We start from the raw sequence: 23,914 nt of genomic DNA, 5'->3' as shown, positions 1-23,914 counted from the left end.
ACTTTCTATGGAGCCGGCAGACTGCTCTGTGTGCTCATGCAATGGCTGAGCACTTTTGGAACATTGTTTCAAGCAATCAAATTAAAGGGAACCTGTCACCCCCAAAATCGAAGTTGAGCTAAGCCCACCAGCATCAGGGGCTTATATACAGCATTCTGTAAGCTGTAGATGAGCCCCCGATGTATCCTGAAAGATGAGAAAAAGAGGTTAGATTATACTCACCCAGGGGTGGTCCCGGTCCGGTTCTAGTCCGATGGGCGCTTTGAATATATGAAATTGGAACTGCATGCGGAGGGCAGAGCAAAATACTGCAGTGCGAGGGCACTGGGCCTCTCTGACCTTTCCCCGGCGCCTGCACACTGCAGTACTTTGCTCCGATGGGATTAATTGCTCACAGGGTACATACTACCAGCAGTCTGGTGGGTGCTGAAAACTAAAGAAACTGCCCACCGCACATTTTATGTACATAAAATAACACAGACTGTAGTTTATAGTAGAATGTAACTCTTACATATACCCTCTTCTTCTGAGAGTACATCAATAAATGTTTATGAGAATAGAAAACCTCTACTGGTTGGGCAACATCGGAGCATTCATCTTTGCACCACTTAGTAACACATTTAACTGGTTTTAACAAACTACAGATAAAAATGTGTTACACGCACCAGTGGCTGGTACAAAAGTTAAAGAAACAGAGAAAAAGTATTAGTCGCACTTCCACAGACCGTCTATTCATTTGCAAGCCTTGCATCTTTGAAGTATTCCCCCTAAAAAGCCCACTGACTTCCCAAAATCACACAGCAAAAATATCTGGTAACACTTTGGCCATAATACACAAGCTCACACCATGTGCCTAGCTTGCGTAGCCGAAATACCATCTAATATGTTAGGTGTATGTCTTAAAGGAAACCAGTCATGTAAAATAGCACAATTAACCTGGGGTTAATCTGCAGATTTATAGTGTTCTGGCAACGTGCAGCACTCGCACTGAGAGCCCCACTGCCTGGAGGAAATTAACTTTATTCCAGCAGGCTCGCTCTCTCAGTCACAGGGGTGACACTCACGCAGTGTTTAGAGAGCCGCGCCTGTAACCGCGCCCCAGACACTGACTGACAGCCATCCGTAACGCTGAGTCTGATGTCAGTCAGTGCCGGGGGCGCAGTTACAGCCCCCGCTATCTATGCACAGGGTGGTGACTGAAGCCTCGCCAGCACCAACCCTGTGACTGAAAGACTGAGGCTGCTGGAGGGAATAACATTAGTTTCCTCTTGGCAATGGGGCTTTCAGTGCAGGCTCCAAACCGTGCCAGACAGGTATTAACCAGCAGATTAACTCCATATCTGCAAGTTAAAAATGTTCTTTTACATGATGGGTTCACTTTACAAGGCACTAATTACACACCTTGTGTTTTAATATTTTTTTGGGAAAAAAAAAAAAAGTATATATGTTCAGTGGGGATGGAAATTAATTCATCAACGTTTCAAAGGCAATGTGTGTTCTTAATCATGATGTGGTACGTAATCATTTTTAAAAAGTGTGAATTAGAAGTGATGATATTATTCCATTAGGTCATCTGGATTGAGCTGGACAGGTGTACTTTTCTCATACCATGTACTCGTCGCCTTGCAACGGCTTCCATTATGGGCAAGCTAAATGTAAACATATAGATGAGCTGGTTACCTTTTTTTTCTCCCTTCCATTATTTTTGCCTTGTGATTCTTGGGGAGAGGGAGTTGTGGGGTGTACCTATAAAGTGCTAAGCCCAATTTACCACCAGGCCACCAGGGGACTTACTAATAGGCTAGTGGCCAGTGTGGGGCATGTTATATGAAGAACTGACTTGTCTCTGATGTCATGTTAGGGCACGCAACACCAGGGTTAGGCTACAGTTTCCACAAAGTAGATAATCATCTCCTTACAACCAAGCAGATGGTGTAGTGATCGTACCTCCAGTATGTGGTCTCCGGGCATAAGCTGGCCATCTGTAGCTACCAAAGAATCTTTCAGCACTTCCTGAATTACAATGTTGCCCAGAGGGGTGTCTCTACCCCCCACAATTCGCATGCCGAGTTCCTCTTCAGGATCATCTCGATGTATCTCTACTGTACTTGTCTCCGCTACTAGACTTGTCCTGTGAGGTTGATCTGTGAGGTTCAAAACAAAAATAATTAGACTCCTTAGTAGAAAGCGCTGCGGGACATACATCTATACCTCTATTCTTATCTCACCATCATCGTTTTCATCAAATGCTGGATTCACCAAGCCCGGCTCAGACGTACCCAGAGCTACCACAGCGGCCAGGGACGATTCTGCTAGAACATTGGCAATGCCACTTGCTTGGCGCGCATCAGCTTCATTGGTATCCTTGACAGGGGCAGTCCTCTTCTCTCTTTCGGCTCTGTATTTTCTGAAGCCTGCACATCTGATATGCAATAAATATAATTAATGGTTAGCATCCATTGCACTAATAACAGCACAAAAATGTAGGAATAGGACACCTTCATGCCATGCTGACTCTGTCCAAGATCCAGGACAGCTATAAAGGATGCCATCACCTAGCTGGTATAACCTAACTCCTGCCATAACTTCTTGTGCCATGCGATTACTGCAATCAGTCAGGGGCAGTACATGGTGCCATGGGGCCAGATGTCATCGGAGAAGGCTGGGTTCTACAGAGACCTGTAGTGGACCACGCAAAGGAGCCAGGGAAGCCTCAGGGCAGGTAACAATAGTTTTATTTTCCCTTTAATTTATCTCTGTCCACAGTTGCAAATTTACAGAATGTTCAACAACAAAATTCACTCAATGTGGAAGATTTGTCGCAGCGGATACCCTTATAATTTCCCTCCGAGTGAACACACCCTAAGGAATCACACCTAATCTCTTTATACTACAGTTATTTGTAATTACAGAGGCCCAGGTCACATTGCTGTTAAAATATAAATACTATATTACATGCATAGCATGGTATAACTGGTAGGAAAGATTCATACAGCATACAAAGCCATTACATAGCAATACAAGACACTGGCGCTCCCGGTGCATGCTTTTTTGCCTTTGTTTCTGTGTGGGAAAGTATGTACAGCCTCTACATCTGTCTCATGAAACAACGCATTACCTACCATGTAATATTATATATATTTATTTATTTAGGAGAAGAAAGTCCGCATTGTGAGCAAACTTTACAGACTTTGGAAAGTTCTGCCGGCTGCATTTGCAGATTAGGTTTCCTTCACATTTGCGTTATTTAGTTATGTTGTTTGCTCCATCATATGAGAAAATAAACCTAAATTAACAGAAGGTCGGATCAGTCACATGATCAGACACCAACCATGCTTGACCGACCCCACTGACTTATTATCGGGTCAGCTGGGCTCTCATTAATTGATGGAACCAATATAACGGCAAACTTTGATACTAATTCTGTCAAAATGATATCATATTTCATCATATTTAATAAAAAAAAAAAAATTCTGAAGTGCGTCCTGAGTGGTCGTTTATGAATACCCTTCACATTGGAGGCAATCTCGCCTCCAGATTCACAGACACAAGTTTAGTGTATAAGTTATCTGGCTCCACACATGAACTGCAGGAGTTTCAGGTCAACAACAAGCGTCACACTGAGAACATTGTGGCTCTGAAGCCGTGTAATATTTACAGAGCAATCCCTGGGCCTGGACTGTGTAATCATTAACCAAGGACTTGGCTTCTACCATGTGCCCTTGATCTTCATATCCAAATACCGCAGCTCACCAACTCAATATAAGGCAATATAAGTTTCCTACACGTGTCTATACATCCATTGGCCTCACAGATCAGTCTAAACACAGGAAAAGTCACAGCAGAGTTGTACAAGCAGAACCAGCTCTCGGTGTACACGCAGAGATGGTCTGCACGTAACATAGGTAAGAAACCCATGTCTGACTCCCCTGGTCCCTGTGTTCACTCAAACAACACATGTGGTTGGAGGATATCCTGTATTTGTTGCTAGATAGACTGTGTGCTGTGAATAGCAGCCTGCATTCTGCTGTAGATTCACGCGGCAGCAACTGAGCGGCACTATAGTGAGAAACAGAACGCTTCGCGTCTAACAGTAAGGCCTTATTCAGACATCTGTAAGACACGAACATGTTCTGTGTTTTCCAGAGATAGAACATTGACCCATTACAATCTAAGGGGCTGTTCACATGTCCCTTTATTCTAAATTAACAATTAATTATTATGAGGTGAGCGCTTATCAGGACTCAAACGTGACCTGAAAAAATGGAAATCCTGCATTGTACCATTGCACTGCCATCTACATCAGTTATACAACGGATCAGTTTTTGGTATGAATTCTGTTTTGTCTGTTCCTAAAATGGAACATACAAGTGGAATTCATAAATGTAAGTGTGAGCCAAAACAAACAAAAAAAAGTTCAGGCAGAGCATACGTTGGTATAAGTGCAAATGTGTAGGTGTGCATTCACACTGTGGCCATGTAACAAGCAGAACTAAAATAAAGACAAAATGGGCTAATACCCTGTAGTGAGTAAATAAATAGTAATAATACATGGAAATAAAGTACTTAGTAGTGATGAGCGAACATGCTTGCATAAGGTCTACATATAAAGGTTTTTGGGGGCACCATGGACAATTTACTACTGGGATCCAACCTTAACCAATGATAGTAGAAACAACAACACAAAAGAAATAAGCATTGGTCATAAGAGATGGGGATCACCAGACAGCAGGATAGTATGCAAGAAGAATTACACAACTTTATTGAGGTACAACATAGATACTGAAAACATTAAAAACATTTAAAAACAGTTAGAAAAGAGAAATCATTGCCCAAAATAAGGCACATGCCTGGAACCAATGTTATGGGAAACAAGAAGAGTAATACATAAGTGCATGCATATATACCTAGTCTGTAAGGACCTATATGGACAGCATATTAATCAATCTAGAGGTATGTAGACAGAGAATAATCATCATGAGACCCTACCAAATAGAGAAAAAAAATATATGTATATATATAAATGGATACTTCTTAAAGAGATTGAATATAGGTCTGTAATAAGACCTTTAGGTTAACAGTCATGGATTGTATGTGCCCACAATTAACAAACAGTAATAAATGTATACTCCCAATACAAATGAAAGGGACAAATATCAATGCCCAACATGTCCTATAGGAAAATCCAGTTTACAAATACTAAGAGTATAACATTCCAAGTGCGTTAGTTACCCACAAGTGAACTAGGACCAGAACCAGCATATCCATAATCCCTCCATGAGGCAAACAGACCTAATAACCCTCAGATAATACCAGGCATGACAAGAAAAACGGGTTTTCGTTTTTCTTGTCATGCCTGGTATTATCTGAGGGTTATTAGGTCTGTTTGCCTCATGGAGGGATTATGGATATGCTGGTTCTGGTCCTAGTTCACTTGTGGGTAACTAACGCACTTGGAATGTTATACTCTTAGTATTTGTAAACTGGATTTTCCTATAGGACATGTTGGGCATTGATATTTGTCCCTTTCATTTGTATTGGGAGTATACATTTATTACTGTTTGTTAATTGTGGGCACATACAATGCATGACTGTTAACCTAAAGGTCTTATTACAGACCTATATTCAATCTCTTTAAGAAGTATCCATTTATATATATACATATATTTTTTTTCTCTATTTGGTAGGGTCTCATGATGATTATTCTCTGTCTACATACCTCTAGATTGATTAATATGCTGTCCATATAGGTCCTTACAGACTAGGTATATATGCATGCACTTATGTATTACTCTTATTGTTTCCCATAACATTGGTTCCAGGCATGTGCCTTATTTTGGGCAATGATTTCTCTTTTCTAACTGTTTTTAAATGTTTTTAATGTTTTCAGTATCTATGTTGTACCTCAATAAAGTTGTGTAATTCTTCTTGCATACTATCCTGCTGTCTGGTGATCCCCATCTCTTATGACCAATGCTTATTTCTTTTGTGTTGATGCTTGCATAAGGTGTTATCTGAGCATGCTCGGGTGCTAACCAAGTGTCTTCGCTGTGCTCGAAAAATAAGTCCCTGTCCCCGTACCTGCATGCCTTGTGGCTGTCAAACAGCCCATAACACCTGCAGGGATTGCCTGTTTGTTAGCATTTTTACAGCATGCCGAAGACACTCTGTTAGCACCCAAGCATGCTTGGATAACACCTTAACCGAGCATGTTCACTTATCACTAGTACTTCATTTTTGTACAAACTGGGGTGTGGCTCCGCATTTCTTGGGCTGTTCCTTTTGTTTATATAGCTTTCCAAGGACAGATGTCTGAAAAGTCGGGTCTGGGTCCTGCTCTGCCCCCGTTTATTTTTAGGTCTGCTGACACAGTGGGGTGAACCACAAGAGTTAAAACCTTGATGTGGTGGAATGGCTTTTACATTTTTTTTTTTTTTTTTAATCAAAACAGTGTTAGTCTACGTTCACACTTGCGGTCTGCGCCGCAGCGTCGGGCGCCGCAGCGTCGGGCGCCGCAGCGTCGCCGCATGCGTCCCTATATTTAACATGGGGGCGCATGGACATGCGTCGCACTTGCGTTTTGCGCCGCATGCGTCCCTGTGGCGCACGCGTCCGGGCGCAGAGGAAATAAGCAAGTTGCATTTTTGCTGCGTCCAAAATCAATCAAAAAAAGGACGCATGCGGCGCAAAACGCAGCGTTGTGCATGCATTTTGCTGCGTTTTTGTTTGCGTTGTGGTGCCGACGCTGCGGCGCACAACGCAAATGTGAACGTAGCCTTAACTAAGTACCCTATATTATTTACATGTACTATTACTATTTATTTACTTACTACAGGGTATTTGCGCATTTTATTTTTATCTTAGGTTCTGTAAGTGTGAACCTAGTCTAATTTCAGCCTGAACAACAATTCATTTAAAACCAGCTCCAAACATCCTTGAGGCCAGTTCTTTCACACATCACTTACGCACATTTTCCACAGCTCTACTATTTATTTATTTTCAAAAGCCTTTAGCATTTTTAGGGCCTTTGGCCTTTTTATCAAAATACAGCCCGATCTTTTTTTTCTGCTGTTATTTCCTCATAGACATCTTTCCAAATATTCAGAAATGCAAAGAAAAATGTATGTACAAAGAGTCAAAAATTTGCTGCACTTTTGCAAAACTTTAGTGAAAAAACGCAACCTATAGGTAAAAACATCCTGAGTGACACATACTGAGTTTTCTTTCCCGGATTCAGCCCCATTTTACAGATTCCCACACTGTCCTGGCCATGCGTGCGTATTTGTTCTCATTACTTTCTGATTTTTTAGCATTCATTTTATTATGCAAGCTGTGTCCTCTAATAAAATATTTATTATCTGTATTTGTGAGATATTTTTCTATAATGGAGTAATCTTTATATGATAACCATGCATGTGTTTTTGTCCGCATATATCTAATTGACAGCCAATACACACAGCATCAGTGGTTAGGATCTGAGCCCAGGCTTGTGCTATGTGATACTGAGAAACAGGTAGGGAGCATGTAAAGCAACGCACAGTACACCAAGGTACAGGTTCACCTCCTTACTAATGACACTGCACTTGCCCTATGCACAGCTCATCAATAGTAACTGCAATTGTGTGCAAAGACCATGCTGTCAAATCACACTAGTTGTCCCCACAGGTCAACACTGAGACTAGTGGGGAATAGAGCTAAAAAGCCCAAGCAATGAGATAAGCAGAAAAAGAGGTATTGCATGGAGGGTTTGATTCTTACAACTTGTGAGCATTCATTCACTTCTATGTAAGATCCACCAACTCCTTTAAAAAAATAAAACAATTGTCCCTCACCTCTGCTACAATATAATTCAACTACAGTATTACCTCCAATTCCATTAGATCTGTCTATGTTCAGTGAGGCCACGTTTACATGTTCAGTATTTGCTCAGTATTTTACATTAGTTTTTGTATTTCAATAATTATTTTAGGGTATACCTCAGTATCTGTAAGCCAAAACCAGGAGTGGAGCAATAGGAGGAAAAGTATAATAGAAACACGTCACCATTTCTGTGTTTATCACCCACTTTGAGTTTTGACCAAATACTGAACGTGTGAATGTGGCCTTAAAGGGAATCTGTCACGTCCAGAAACACTTTACCTGCAGATAGAGGGTCAATCTACAGCAGCAGCTACAGGGAGAAAATCAAATTTAATCCTCCATGCAACTGCTCACTTCCAGTGATCAGGGACAGTGCTGGTATTATGGTAAGCTTCCTGTAATCACTCTCCGGCACATTGACAGCCAACTCTACAAGCGTATGTGTGCAAAGAGCAGGTTGTCAAAGCACAGGGGAGTGATCACAGCATGCTCACAGTTTAGGCCTCTTTCACACTTCCGTCTTTCAGCTCCCGTCACAATCCGTCGCTTTTTGAGAATGCAGGATCCTGCAAAAAAAGTTGCAGGATCCTGCATTTTCTCATAGACTTGTATTAGGCTACTTTCACACTAGCGTTAACTGCATTACGTCGCAAATGCGTCGTTTTGCCGAAAAAACGCATCCTGCAAAAGTGCTTGCAGGATGCGTTCTTTCTGTATTGACTAACATTAGTGACGCATTTGCGACGCAATGACACACGTCGCAACCGTCCTGCGACGGTTGCGCCGTGCTGTGGCGGACCGTCGGGAGCAAAAAACGTTACATGTAACGTTTTTTGCTCCCGACGGTCCGCTTTTTCCGACCGCGCATGCGCGGCCGGAACTCCGCCGGAACTCCGCCCCCACCTCCCCGCACCTCACAATGGGGCAGCGGATGCGCTGGAAAAATGCATCTGCTGCCCCCGTTGTGCGGCGGGGACAACGCTAGCGTCGGGGACCTCGGCCCGACGCACGGCGACGGGCCGAGCCCGACGCTAGTGTGAAAGAAGCCTTAGTGACGGATGGCCATCCGTTTCATCCGTCTTTCACTGGATCCTGCATTAAAAAACGGTCCGTCGGGCAGAGAAAACGTTCAGAGGAACATTTTTTCTGCATGTCGTAAAAATCGGTCAGCGACGATGTGTCGCTGCCTGTGAAAAGCAGGAATCCAGTGACGGATGCCGCCTTTTCAAAGAGAGCATGCGTGGAAGAATTTCCCGTCAGGGAAATTCTCTCTCGCTCTTTCTCTTTTTACTATTGATGCTGCCTATGCAAGATATAATGTTAAAAATAATTTAAAAAAAAAAAAAAAAAAAATCACAGTATTCTCACCTACCCGCGTTCCCACGCAGCGTCTCCGATGTTCCCGGCAGCTAGCGTTACTTCCTAGTAATACATTGTGACTTCTCGCGAGATTTCGCAATGTATTACTAGAAACGCTAGCTGCTGGGAGCATCGCTGCGCAGGAATGCCGGTAGGTGAGAATACTGCGATTTTTAATTTTTTTTAACCTGGTTTGTGTTGTGTAAGCGTTTTCGCAGCGGAAAACCGCTGCGAAGACGCATGCACAACAGGTGCACATAGCCCCGATGGGTCCGTCAGAAAGGCAGGCCCAATGCACAAGTTTTCCACAATCTGCACAGGATCCGTCATTTCAACGTCTTGACGGATCCTGTGCAGATTTGGAAGACGGAAGTGTGGAAGAAGCCTTAGTGAGCGATGACAAACCGCTACTTGCAATGCTATGATGACTGGAAGCAAGCGGCTGCAGGGAGAATGTAAATTCATTTTCAATGTATAGCTGCTCTTCTGTAAGACAGAAAAACATGATTTGCAGTCGATTTACCTGCAGATTACCCCTACATCTTGCATATCTGAACATGACAGGTTCCCTTTAAAGCAGATCTGTCATTTTCATCAACTGTCGTATATAAGAGCAGCATATTACGGCCACAGGTCCTTATTTCCAGCAGTCAAAACAAAAAAAAAATGATATATGAACACAACAGTCAGGTTGTATATCTGCCCCCAACCCGACCTGTAAGAGAAGAAAAATAACTTATTATACTCACCTGCGGGGCGGTCCTGTCCGACGGGCGTCGCTGGTCTTGGTCCTGTGCCCCCTATCTTCTTATGTCCTCCATCCTCCTGTTTGCTTCGTGTGGATGATGCATCCCTTCGTCATCTACACAGTGTCCTCGGCACCGCGCTCCTGCGCAGGCATACCTCTCTGCCGCGTCAAGGGCAGAGCAAAGTACTGCAGTGCACATGAGCCAGGGCTCTTTGACCTTTCCCGGCACCTGCGCACTGCAGTACTTTGCTCTGCCCTCAACAGGGCAGAGAAGTATGCCTGCGCAGGAACGCAGTGCCGAGGAAATGCGTCATCCACACGAACCAAGCAGTAGGACGGCATCGCAAGAAGATGGGAGGAGTCGGACCAAGACCAGCGATGCCCATCGGACCGGACCACCCCACACGTGAGTATAATAAAAGTTATTTTTCTTCTCTTACAGGTCGGCTTGGGGGCAGATATACAGCATTATAGAATGCCGTATATCAGCCCTGAAAGGGGATGGCCGTATCTCTTATTGGCCAAACCTGGTGACAGGCTTCCTTTAAAGTTATTTTACAACAATAATAAATCCTTACTTGTAAAATGATCTTGCTAAAACAATACCTTTTTTCAAATCCAATTATTTTCCAAAATGTCCATTTTTTTTTCTATTTCAGGCTTATCTGTACAGCCAGATCACTGGCCTTCCTATTCGCTTCTGCCCACCTATTTCTTCCAACAGCAGACTTCTGCTTTGGCCGAGCATGTGCAGATAACATATATAGTACATAGGACAGCGCACATAGCCCTGTACATAACCCATAACTTTTGTCAGAGCCAAAATGATCCTGTGATCATCATCAGCGCTCTGCTAAGTTAGTGGGTCCCAGATATGGGCTGTATGAAAAGTGGGAGGACAATAGAGCCATACAGAACTACCCCATCTGATTAAGGCATTCACAGGACAAGCCAGGAATCAGTTAGGCTATGTGCACATGTTGCGGATTTGCCTGTGGATCCGCAGCAGATTGGACGCTGCGGATTCGCAGCAGTTTTCCATCCGGTTTACAGTACCATGTAAACCTATGGAAAACAAAATCTGCAGTGCACATGCTGCGGAAAATACCGCGTGGAAACGCTGCTCCTCAATAGGAATCCGCAAGTGAAATCTGCACAAAAAAAAACGGTGGAAATCCGCAGGTAATCCACAGGTAAAACACAGTGCGTTTTACCTGCGGATTTTTCAAAAACTGAGCGGAAAAATCCGCACAGAAATCTGCAACGTGGGCACATAGCCTAACTGCATGATCTCGGACAAAGTGCAGGGGCCCATGCACAGGGTTATGTGCATTCTCTGCTCACCACTAAACTACGTATACCATCTATACATACCAAAACTATACTAGAACCCTTACCCCATTGAAAACAATGGGGACCCGAACTTTGGAGCTGGAAAATTCTCTCTCTAGTTCGCTCATCTCTAGTGATCATGCAATATATTAATTTGCCTAAATGAGAAACAAAATTTATACATTTTTGGAAATGAATTGCCTTTGAAAAAATTTTTTTTAAAAAAATCTGTTCCATATAATTTAAGAGCCCATAGGCCGTGCCTACTCAGTGATTGCCAGCTCATGTAGAAAAGGCTGTTAATCATCGAACAGTACCACCTACTGGACTCCCAAGACCAGAACGAACAGAGATTTAGATCAATAAAATTACTTGTGATACTGAACCTTTATACCAAAGACTCTGACATGTTTTATAAACTTTACTACATGCTTGCAGAACAAACTGCATTTTTAACATGATACCCTTCCCTTAAAGGGAGTCTGTGAGAACATAACTAGTCAAACCAAGTACAGGCGCTCGGTGCATCATGGCGTTTTCCATCCATCTCTTCCCTTCTCTGGCTTGACAAAGCCAAAGCTGTCAATCAAAGAAAAAAGTGGGGGTGGAGATAGAGGGAAACAAGCAGGTGGTAAGGTGTATATAAATGTTTGGCCATGTCATAATGCACCAAGCGGTGGGACTTGGCTTGAACAGTCCTTCTGTGCTGACAGAGGCCCTCCAACACAGATTTCTGTTATTGTTAGATATGTTAGGCATGTGTACCTGTTGTGTAGATGGGGCTCCAGCTCGCATCGCTGCATCACCTGTTTACATTCAACCAGGAAGGGACAGATAACACTCAACTTATCCAGCAAATTTCTCACCAAAAGGCTGGATTTGTGACAGTCCTGAAAACCCAACTTCTTGCGGTCCATAGGACAAAAGTCCTTCTCATGTAGGAAATTCTTCAGGCACTTGTAGCAGTAAGTGTGACCACATGGCGTGTCCATAGGTTGGAGCAATGGCTGCAGACAGATGTGGCAGACCAGTTCATCGTCCACCTCATCTTGGAAGTTGTAGATGTGGTTTTCAGATGACACGTGAGGTTGCCCACAGTCACGACAGAGCTCAAGGGCTGTGGAAGTTACATCCAAGGGGTCGGCCATTGCCTGGTCCTTTTTTCAGCAAGCGAGGTGCTGCCAGCCATACAATCCAAGAGGTTATAACATGTTCTCTAGGAATAAAAACAGGAAAAAAAAAAAAAAAACAGGAAAAAAGGAGGAAACAGTGACTGCTGCTCTAATGATTGCTAACCAAAGAAGTATGAATGCATTCAATGCAATAAAGAAGTGGTGCTCTCACATACTAAGAAAATCAGGTCACGTGGAAATCCTGGCCATAGTTGGTCTTCTGGCTGCTGAATCTCTATACAAATCAAATGAGTTTAAAAGCCGGAGGCGCCAGCAGCGTCGCTGGAAATCAGAAAGCACTGCCAACCAAAGACTTGCAGACTTATCTCTACAGCACTCTGGTATTGCACAATTGTGCTTATGCTGGCGATAAGTGCTCTTTTTAGATTAAAAAAAGAACACATGTCCCCAGAATATACAGCGCCAGGTCCAGCCCATTACTCAGTGACACGCAGAAAGTCAAACATCTCTAGGCAGTGAAACCTAATCTAGCAGCTCTGCCCATTGCTAGCGCTTGATGTGTGCCTCCTGCTGCATTGCTAGGACTGTACGGGAAGCAGCAGCATGAGGGAGGTAACAGATAATCTGCAATATGCTAAATACCTGCATGCTCCAATGTTCAGACTGTACAGGCGCTCCTCTGTCTACATGCCCAGGACATGTCATGGCACACACAGCCTTACAGGCCTGGCTGTTCAGCACAGGCACGGGCTACAGGAAAACACAGTGCTGATTTGTGTTACTTACCAGTCAAGGAATCTATTCTTTTAGAAATGTTTTCTGCCCAGGAACAAACAGGAAACACAGCAAGTAGGTGTGTCACATGTCACAACCCTTTCACAGCCAGCCTGCTCCTACCCCATACTCCAGGTTACTGACATAGGAGAACACATCACTGTGTGGGCTAAAAAGATGACAACAATCCTGAGGCCAGGTCAATACAATCTATACAAGGTTGCATCAAATGTCTAATGCAATGTATAATGTCAAATACAGTGAAAAAGACCACCCAAAATTGCACTAAACTATCGTCTTTTGGAGGTGGCGATCTTCTCAAAGATAGGCTTTAAACATATTTATTATGCTTTTCATATATAGCGCTATCTTATTCTGCAGCGCTTTATCACTACTGTCCCCGATGGGGATCACAATCTAGATTCCCTATCAGTATGTCTTTGGAGTGTGGGAGGAACCCGGAGAACCAGGAGGAAACCCACGCAAACACGGGGAGAACATACAAACTCATTGCAGATGTTGTCCTTGGTGGGATTTGAACCCAGGAACCCAGTGCTGCAAGGCTGCAGTGCTAACCACTGAGCCACCGTGCTGCCTGGTCTTAGATTAACGGGCCTTCAAATATTGGTTTTTTTTTGGAGGGGGCTCACTGTAGAAATACATCACACTGTTAATGCTTCATACACCACTGTGCATTTTTTCTCTACAGGCTTCTATGAGGAGCATGAAAAAAAATATAAGCAAAAAACAAAAATGTCCCAGGTTTTCTAAACTAAAGCACATTTTTAAAAAATATGATGCGTGAATTGGCACATAACAATGAAGAAAAATTGCAATAAACCAAGAGCAGACTGCTATAGTGCAGTTTGGTGCACACACCTACACAAAGAAGCAGTGTTTTTTGCATGTAAGGATATGGTGCTAGGCAGATTTTGAGAAGGCTTTACAAAACAAACAACTTGAAAATGATATTAGCAACGGTTGTCATCATTTCTTCTAATCTATTGCTCACCTACAAGGAGGCAAGCACCAGCTGAACGTACTAAAGTTACAGAAGAACTCTAGGATATTAAAGACCAATTTGCTCTAATGTTTATTGCAGATATGGAAATAAATAAAAGATGCAGTATCAGCAGTGTCTATAACTGTTAGGGATTTAGCGGGTGGGAAAAGAGTACTCAAGGAAGGAGCCAAAGTCTGAAATGTTTGACCTATTACCCATTCTTTTCCCCATCTCCAATCCTGGGAGATCATGCAATTCATTTTATGCCTAAATCACCCTTAAAGCAATAATGGCGCATTAACCAACAAAAGCAATAGAAACGACGGGCAAGCAGCAATATGCGCATTGGCATTCCTCGACACAGCCCTGTACTGTCATTTCTTTCCATCAGATGAATAATGTCTGGGCAGAATCTCAGCATCCTTCCCCTTCTGTGAGAGACAGACACACAAACAGCTGCTGCGCATCATTACATAAGAACAGCAGTATTCACAGCTAGATTGTGTGCAGCATATTGATGAAATGCCACCATTACTCTTCACTAGCGCATGAACGGCTTCTCTTTTTATAGCACAGAACAGAGGCCTAGGTGACATATTTTACACTCCCACACATCACAATAAGGACACAATCACACTTCTGTGGCATGTAACAAGCGGGGGATACTCTGGGGTGGTAAAATATTTGATGTCAATATGTAATTCTAGAGAAAGATAATGATCTGCTATCTGTGCACACAGCAATAGTTACACAACCTGTAAGTGAGAACAGGCAATGCCACGGCTGATTTATTTAGCAGCAGAAGAGCCTGCGCCTGGGATAGAAGCTCAGCATCAGCCCAGGGTTGTCATGTCGGTATGCCTTTTGTATGCCGGGATAGAAAAGCACAAATCCATGTCCATCCTGTAGAAACCACCCCATTTACGTGTAAGGAAATGATCTCTGGAGTGAGAATGCAAGGTAAACATTTTAATTTAACAAGTATGTTCTCAGGAGACGCAAATGGAAAACTTTGCCATTTTACAGAATCAGTATTGTGCATGAGATTTCATGAACATGCAGCAGAGTGAATCAGCGACACAGGTCAATTTATGCTGCGTATTTGAAATTTGTAAAACGCATGATTACAACACGTGTAACCACTGCAGCCAGTCACTGGGCTCAACAGCTCGTGCTATCTACATCATTGCTCAGATCAGTGATTGTCTGCAGCAGTCACACACATTGTAGCTGTGATGAGGCAAAGATGCAACACTAAATGTGGAGAAGGTGAGGAAAAGTAAGCCTTGGAGGAACTAAAAGTTTAACCCCTTTAAGCAAAAATTTCCTGTCTCAAACACATTAGCCCCGATTCATCAAAGCAATTTTGCCAGAAGTCCAGCGTAAATTGCTCTGAAAAGTTGCAAAATTTTAGTGCAGCTCGGAGATTTTACAAAATTTAGCAATTTTTGTCATTTCCATGATAATTTTTCACAGCGGCGCAAAAATGGGCCGATATGGGGCACGGCAGGTGTGACGCCACATCTTGTCCAATTTATGATAAGCTGTGGCGTTCCTTACACCAGAAATCTCACTCCAGTCAGAGATTGGAGTAAGATCTCTGGCGTGATTAACAGAGGAGCAGGTCACTCGTCAGATGCTCCAGATTCATTAGGAGACGTGCACGGTCAGGATTGGGTCTGGATTCTGACAGAATCTGCTGGCATTCCACATCTAATCCACGTAAGTTGAATATTTTACACTCCATTCATATGCAACAGAAAAATCTGTGGGGAATGAAGTGTGCTAGTGCTATCCACAGCATGGTCATTATTTGCACAGATTCAGCATAGGAAAGATACAGATTAGCCCTATTGGATTATATGCAGATCCTTTAACACATCCATGACAGAACCCTATGTTTCAGCCTCATACACTATTAAAAACAATGCACCTAGGATTTGACAGACAAATTACCCCTGTTTCAACATAGCTAAACTTTGGAAATACTTCCACAGAGGAGAAAGATGGGGCAGAATAATCTGCTAGGTTCATGGACTCTGCTATAGGGCTCGCTCATACAACTGTCTATTTTTTCATGCGAGTGAATCGAGGCACATTATGCAAATACTCTGAGTTGATCCGAGTGTCAGTGCACACTCGCATGAGAGAATCGGAGCACAGATGCAGAGGAGAAAGTAATTCCTCCATCGTCTATGTCCGTGGTAATCAAACTGCACTCGGATGTCATCCGAGTGCAGTCCCAAGTTTCACCCACACCTGTACGCGTGTATGTAAGCAGAGTCTCCCAGCCAATCGAAGCAGATTGTTTTCTCGAAAATAATCGCAGATTCGAGCTGCCCCATAGAATAACATTGGTCTGAGTGCTTTCCGATAAAATACTGGATAGCAGTCTGTCGTGTTATGTGCTAGTGTGAGCGGGCCAAAATAGAAAGAGTTGGACCATCGTCCTAGTATTATAGTAATAGACATTTAAATTTTGAGACTAAAAAATGTTGAATTTTACGTGCCCAACCCTTTAGTTTTTCCCGAAAATGTGCAGCAGCCAGATGCTTATTTCTCTCTTCCCATGGAGTACATATGTGCTCTCATCAAGTAACTGAGACACCTCAAAAGATCTTTTCGAGCATTTTGCCATCATTTTCGTTAAATTAAAAAAAAAAAAAGGTAATAAAAACCATGCAAAAATCCTCCAAAAAAACACCGGAGTCCAAAAATCATAGGAAAAATGCTCAGGTAATGACAGACAAAAATTGACAGAAAAGACACTTTGGGAAATAAAGCCAGTTTCCTAGAGTCTTAGGCCGGCGTCACACTGGCGAGTTTTACGGACGTAAGAGCGCAGAAACTACGTCCGTAAAACTCGCATTACATACGGCACAATTATTCTCAATGGGGCTGCTCCTATTAGCCGTATATTACGGTTCAGTATTATACGGCTTTCTACGGCCGTACAAAATCGCAGCATGCTGCGTTTGTCAGCGTATTGCGCAAAAAAAATCGCTAATGAAAGTCTATGGGGGCGAGAAAAATACGGATTCCACACGGACCTGCAGTGTGACTTGCGAGAAATACGCAGCGGTGTTAGTGAAAAGTCGGTAATTCAATTGCCGGCTTTTCATTTCTCCTGCACAAACCCGACAGGATATGAGACATGGTTTACATACAGTAAACCATCTCATATCCCCTTTTTTTTTGCATATTCCACACTACTAATGTTAGTAGTGTGTATGTGCAAAATTTCAGCGCTGTAGCTGCTGAAATAAAGGGTTAAATGGCGGAAAAAATTGGCGTGGGCTCCCGCGCAATTTTCTCCGCCAGAATGGTAAAGCCAGTGACTGAGGGCAGATATTAATAGCCAGGAGAGGGTCCATGGTTATTGGCCCCCCCGTGGCTAAAAACATCTGCCCCCAGCCACCCCAGAAAAGGCACATCTGGAAGATGCGCCTATTCTGGCACTTGGCCACTCTCTTCCCACTCCCTGTAGCGGTGGGATATGGGGTAATGAAGGGTTAATGCCACCTTGCTATTGGAAGGTGACATTAAGCCAGATTAATAATGGAGAGGCGTCAATTATGACACCTATCCATTATTAATCCAATTGTTGGAAAGGGTTAAAAAACACACACACACATGATTTAAAAGTATTTTAATGAAATAAACACAGCGGTTGTTGTAATAATTTATTGTTCTCTCAATCCATCAGGAACACCCTCGCTTGGAAAAATAATAAACGCACAAGATACATACCTTCTGGTGAACCGTCTCGTCCCACGATGTAATCCATCTGAAGGGGTTAACTAATATTACAGGCAGGAGCCCTGCTAAATGCAGCGGTGCTCCGTGCCTGTAATCCCCGGCGAATGAATGAAATGTAGGTCATTGACCTACATTTCCTTCAGTCGCGGTGATGCGCCCCCTGGTGGATGTCCTCATATGACCTGGAGCGTGGGAAAAAGTTCCCAGACTGCAGTTCATGAGAACATCCAGCAGGGGCGCATCACCGCGACTCAATGTAAGTACAGATCACTGCTTTCCTTTCAGCACCCGGGGATTACAGGCACGGAGCACAGCTGCATTAGCACAGCTCCTGCCTGTAATATTAGTTAACCCCTTCAGATGGATTACTTCGTGGGACGAGACGGTTCACCAGAAGGTATGTATCTTGTGCGTTTATTATTTTTCCAAGCGAGGGTGTTCCTGATGGATTGAGAGAACAATAAATTATTACAACAACCGCTGTGTTTATTTCATTAAAATACTTTTAAATCGTGTGTGTGTGTGTTTTTTAACCCTTTCCAACAATTGGATTAATAATGGATAGGTGTCATAATTGACGCCTCTCCATTATTAATCTGGCTTAATGTCACCTTCCAATAGCAAGGTGGCATTAACCCTTCATTACCCCATATCCCACCGCTACAGGGAGTGGGAAGAGAGTGGCCAAGTGCCGGAATAGGCGCATCTTCCAGATGTGCCTTTTCTGGGGTGGCTGGGGGCAGATGTTTTTAGCCACGGGGGGGGCCAATAACCATGGACCCTCTCCTGGCTATTAATATCTGCCCTCAGTCACTGGCTTTACCACTCTGGCGGAGAAAATTGCGCGGGAGCCCACGCCAATTTTTTCCGCCATTTAACCCTTTATTTGAGCAGCTACAGCGCTGAAATTTTGCACATACACACTACTAACATTAGTAGTGTGGAATATGCAAAAAAAAGGGGATATGAGATGGTTTACTGTATGTAAACCATGTCTCATATCCTGTCGGGTTTGTGCAGGAGAAATGAAAAGCCGGTAATTGAATTACCGGCTGTTCACAGATATCGCGCTGAATGAAATCTAAATACAGAATATATATATATGTGTCTCAATGACATATATATATATATATATATATATATATATATACTGTATATATGTTTTCCCGAACATTTGAGCACATAAATCCATTAGATGTCGGTTTTGCAAGCCTGCGCGAAAATCTCGCAGTACGGATGCCATACGGATTACATACCGAGGATGCCATGCGCAAAATACGCTGACACACCCTGACTACGGATCACTATTTTGGGAACATTTCTCCGTATTACGGCCGTAGTACGGACGTAAAAAACGGACCGTATTGTCTTACGCCGAGTGTGACGCCGGCCTTATACTTGAAAAACTCAGCGGGTTCACCTCAATTTAAAAGACGTGTGCACATACCCCAAGGAGGACACTGAGCAACAATGGTGTATACGGCAAGATTGTTAGGTGAAAGCCACTGCTCTCCAAAAAGAACACTGTAGTCAGTCTACAATTTGTTTAAATAGGTTATCCACTATTAGGACAACCCTTCTTGATCTAAATGTTTGGGGCCATAAAAATAAAAAAAACCTATATTCTGTTTCCACGGTGAAGGTACTTGCTCTCCCGGGGCTCTCATGCGGTGTTGTGACACGATACCCTGGCGTTCAATCAGTGCTGGCATCACTGTGCCCACCGACGTATGGATTGAACATGAAAAGGAAGCCAGCGATCAGCTGCAGCCCATCATGTCAATTTCTTTTGCAGCTACGGTGAGCTTTCCGTGCCAATTTTTCCTATAGACTTACATTAGATGCAGAAAATCCACAGGTAAAAAACGTGGCAGAAAAGCATCAAAACCGTATGCAATCAGCAACTGCACATGTCAAAGTTCAGTGAAAATCAAAATACCAGAAAGTTTCATAAACAAGACTGCTTTATTTAAGGCAACACATACTAAACAGACAAAACTGCAGCGTCAAATTGTTTAAATAAAAACGCACACAAAAAAGATGAAAAAAGCAAGTAACCCAATTTAAAATAATAGGGTGCAGAAATTCTGCAACATCAAAAACTCACCAAAAGCACACTATGGGAACGTAGCCTAAACCACTGTGATGGCAACATCTCGGTTTTGGCCTGATTGGCTGTACTTGGGCCAGGATGGCTCGTCATCATTAATGGAGCCATGAATTCTACAGGAAAATGTCAGACATGGCCATAAGAATAACCTGGATCACAGATTACACATAGGGGTGTGTAAAATGCACGGACCGTTCTTAGCAGACTACGAGAGAAACCAAGCCACATGCACACTGAATACTGACCAGCGCTTGGCTTGTAATGAGTAGAAGGAATAGCAGACACTATATACTAATGATACAGACAGAAAAAAAGAGCAGACAATAATTCTCTGAAATTTCCATTACTCCACAGTGAATCACCTGGCGCTGCTATCTGTAGTGTGTGTACTAAGCACGGTGATTATCACGGCCCAGCCAGACTCACATGAGTAATACCTACACTCCCACACTGAACAATGCCCCGAAGTCAGAAATGCTAAAGGTCGGCCATGAACAGAACTATACAGAAAGGAATACTGTGCACATTAGATCAAAGATGGCCAAACCCACCGATTTTAGCTGAACTGGACAAGCATCTGATGAGTATCGGGCCGCCCCACTCTCCCATGACAGATGATTGGGGAGATTAGGACAGGGCAGATAGAATTCTCACGCCCGATAATTTTGTTCTCAGGAGATAAGCGTCACCCAGAGGTACCTGGCAACTGTCACTACAGAAAACACATGGACGCTCAGCTGAGCCATGCACGCATGTGTATGCGGTAGTGGTCACTATGGCATTGTGTTTGGTGATGTAAGGCTTACATGCAGATGATGGGCCATAGAAACGCATGCCATGGCGTTCCCAACACACTATTTTTATACTGACATTAATGCCAGAGAAATATTGGACTCCAAAGCTATTGAGTCAGCAGAGTGATAGATCATCGGCTACCTGTTAAGCTCACAAACGATATGCAGGCTATCCTTCCAGAACTGAAGTGTGTGTATGGTATACATAATGGGTCACAAATTTAGGTAGTCTGCTACATCCCTTTCCTATGGTATGATGCCAATACTCCAACATATTACTTCAAGAGGATCTGAAAGAAAGAATGAATGGAGCCGTGGTCGACCATGCGCCCTGCAGCTCCATTCATTATGGGATCGCCGTAGATAGAGCGCTGCACTCACTGCTCTTCGCCACTCCCATAAGAATCGAGCAACAGTGTGCATGATTGACCAGGGCTCTATTCACATGGGGAGATCAATGAGAGTCCCAGCGGCCGGACCCCAGCGACCAGGAAATTTATCCCCTATCAAGGGTATAGGAGTTAAGTCCAAACTTGTAAAACTGATAGTCACACCAGAGTTCTAGTGATAAATTGTATACTCCAATTTTACTGACAAAAGAGATGCAAGTGCAGATTTATATCAGCTCTTGTACAAGCTTTCAGACACACATACTCTCATCTGTTTTAGGTCGTATACTTGCAGGTACCATATGACATTTTGAAGAAACAGGCAATAATTGAACAGTAATATTCTGTAAATCCAGTTAAACTGTTAAAGGTGTGTCACAACCGCAATTATGAAGCTAATAATCTTATCATTTTAAGGGTGCAAACATTGTATAAAATTGTATTTATGACCACTGGAGAAGACTAGGACAGATACAAGGTAAATAGCTCTGTAAGTAACTTAAGTACATAACTGCAGCAATTCAAGGCTACGTAGAAGATAATCACTACTGACAGAACAATATACGGAAAAGCCCAATTTACTGAATAACTTAAAAAGCAAAATATATTATTACCAGGAGACCTTAATCCTATCAAGTAAAATGAAAACTCACAGGGAGCAAATTACATCAACAACGTCTCAAAACAAAATATAGCATATGTTTTTTTTCATGGACACACTGAATTTGCGCTGGCAAATTTCATTCATGACTTGGATTAAAAACGTTCATGTCTCCATTGTTTTGGGGGTTTTTTTTGTGCACACCTTGTTCCCATAAGTTTGCATAAAAATAAAGGCAAGTTAACAGCACTATAGTATAGGCACATGTTCAAGCTATGAAAAACACGTATGTGCACTATGGACGTCTGAATGAGGCCTAACAAGTTGTAGCAAGGCATTTTAAAGCTTTTTCCATGCTTTGTGTCCACCTTAAAAAAAAAAAAAAAGTGGAATAAAAACCACTTCTTTATATTAACAAGCGTCTTCATTTTGGTCAGCACAGCCCAAACCATGAACTGTCTTTACCTTCAAGCTTCCAGGTGGAGTTCATCCTCTAGCCACAGGGCAGCACCAACCATTATTGAGCTTTTTCCGAAGCTGTGCCTACACAACTCACTCAGGTGAGCATACTACCTGGATCTATTTTATCTTTTTATTAAAGTATCACTCTATGGCCTGGTGTTCTCCGTTTCCCAAGCGTTTATCCACCAAAGTTGGAGTCACACTAGCGATTTTAAAATCGGTCCGATTTTGTTCCTGCAAAGTCGGATGAGTATAATGCAAGTGTCATGCGTTTTTCATGCGAGGACAATCCGATCTTTCACACTGAGAATGCGACTTACATCTGAATGCAGTGTGATTGCCAACAAATTGCAATGCGATTTTAACACTACGCTCGCGCTGACGTCACATAGGTGAAGTGAGTTCATTGATTGTGAACTCCTGGGACCTGTCTGACGGCACCGTCAGCCTGAGAACTTTCTCATGCTTGTGGTGTCGCCAGACAGGGAATAGGAGTTCACAGGGAGACACTTGGCACATGCTGCTCAGTGTCTCTGCTGGATGACAGGCTATGTTCGCATCATGCAACCATGCAGCCTGCCATCTAGATGTAGCAGAGCTAGACCCGTCGTGGGACATATGAATTATAATCTTCTCTGCGGAAAGGTGAGGAATATTGTTGTTTTTTTTATGTTAACTCTTTTGCAGGACATAATGGTGTCTGTGGAATGGGTGATGTCGTAAGTATTGTTTAAATAAGATTTAATAAAGGAGTCGGAGTAATTCTTTCACTTAAAGAACTATATTCTGGGTGTCTGTTTTTATACAATATGACTATGGGGTTAGTAATGGGGGCATCTTATTGACGCCTCTCCATTACTAACCTCGGGGCTTGATATCACCTAACAATACAAAGGGGACATCAAACACCCCCCCAACCATCACTATTGCCACTGCTATAGGGCAAGTAGGAAAAGCAAGGCAGTATCCATGGCCCCTTCCTAGGTTATTATTATTAGCCTGCAGCTGTCTGCATAGCCTTTGCTGGTAATTAATTGTAGGGGGACCCTACATCATTTTTGGGGGGTTCCCTATTTTAATAGCCTGTAAAGGCTAAGTATACAGCAGTGAGTTAATATTAATAGCTTCTGTATATCTATCTATTCTATGTGTATATACTGAATGTAATCCATCTTTTCTATGCCGCCGGCTCCTGCTGTGGTTTTACAGTACGTGGCTGCTGAATTGCCGATTTTTCTTCTATCTATGCATGCAATACATATATACACTGTATATACACATGTGTGTGTAACTGACATCTATATATGTATCTATTCTATGTGTATACATCTATTCTAACCTTTCACGCTGTGATTTTACTGTACGTGGCAGATGAATTGCAGGCTTTTCAAATGAGATCGGTGTGTAAATATCAGACAGCACTTGCATGGTCCGAGTGCTCTGCGATTTCTCGCACCCATTGACTTCTATTGTGGGATGTGATCCGATTTCCAATTACAATTGCAGCATGCTGCAATTTATTTTCCAAACCAATCATGAGCCAATCCGAGCTGCAAAAAAGAACGCAGATGAACACACAGTGATAGAATA

At 42.9% G+C, this 23,914-nt stretch overlaps 1 protein-coding gene across 4 annotated transcripts in view; it reads right to left on the bottom strand.

The window, feature by feature from the left end:
• Positions 1-23,914, bottom strand: part of LOC143805564 (ligand of Numb protein X 2-like) — a 91,520-nt gene that overhangs the window by 16,619 nt on the left and 50,987 nt on the right. For 2 of the 4 annotated variants that reach the window (XM_077285057.1, XM_077285060.1), the window contains exons 2-4: positions 12,065-12,515; positions 2,229-2,422; positions 1,948-2,144 (exon numbers count right to left, since the gene is read on the bottom strand). In XM_077285057.1, coding sequence (XP_077141172.1) covers positions 1,948-2,144; positions 2,229-2,422; positions 12,065-12,447 — 774 coding nt within the window. In that variant the 5' untranslated portion in view covers positions 12,448-12,515. Of the gene's footprint in view, positions 1-1,947; positions 2,145-2,228; positions 2,423-12,064; positions 12,516-12,643; positions 12,997-23,914 lie in introns of those variants that run through there. The other 2 variants (XM_077285061.1, XM_077285059.1) reach the window with 2 other exon arrangements.

Source organism: Ranitomeya variabilis, chromosome 2 (assembly GCF_051348905.1).
Source record: "Ranitomeya variabilis isolate aRanVar5 chromosome 2, aRanVar5.hap1, whole genome shotgun sequence".
Taxonomy (NCBI): domain Eukaryota; kingdom Metazoa; phylum Chordata; class Amphibia; order Anura; family Dendrobatidae; genus Ranitomeya; species Ranitomeya variabilis.
This window is presented reverse-complemented; position numbering and strand designations above follow the sequence as displayed.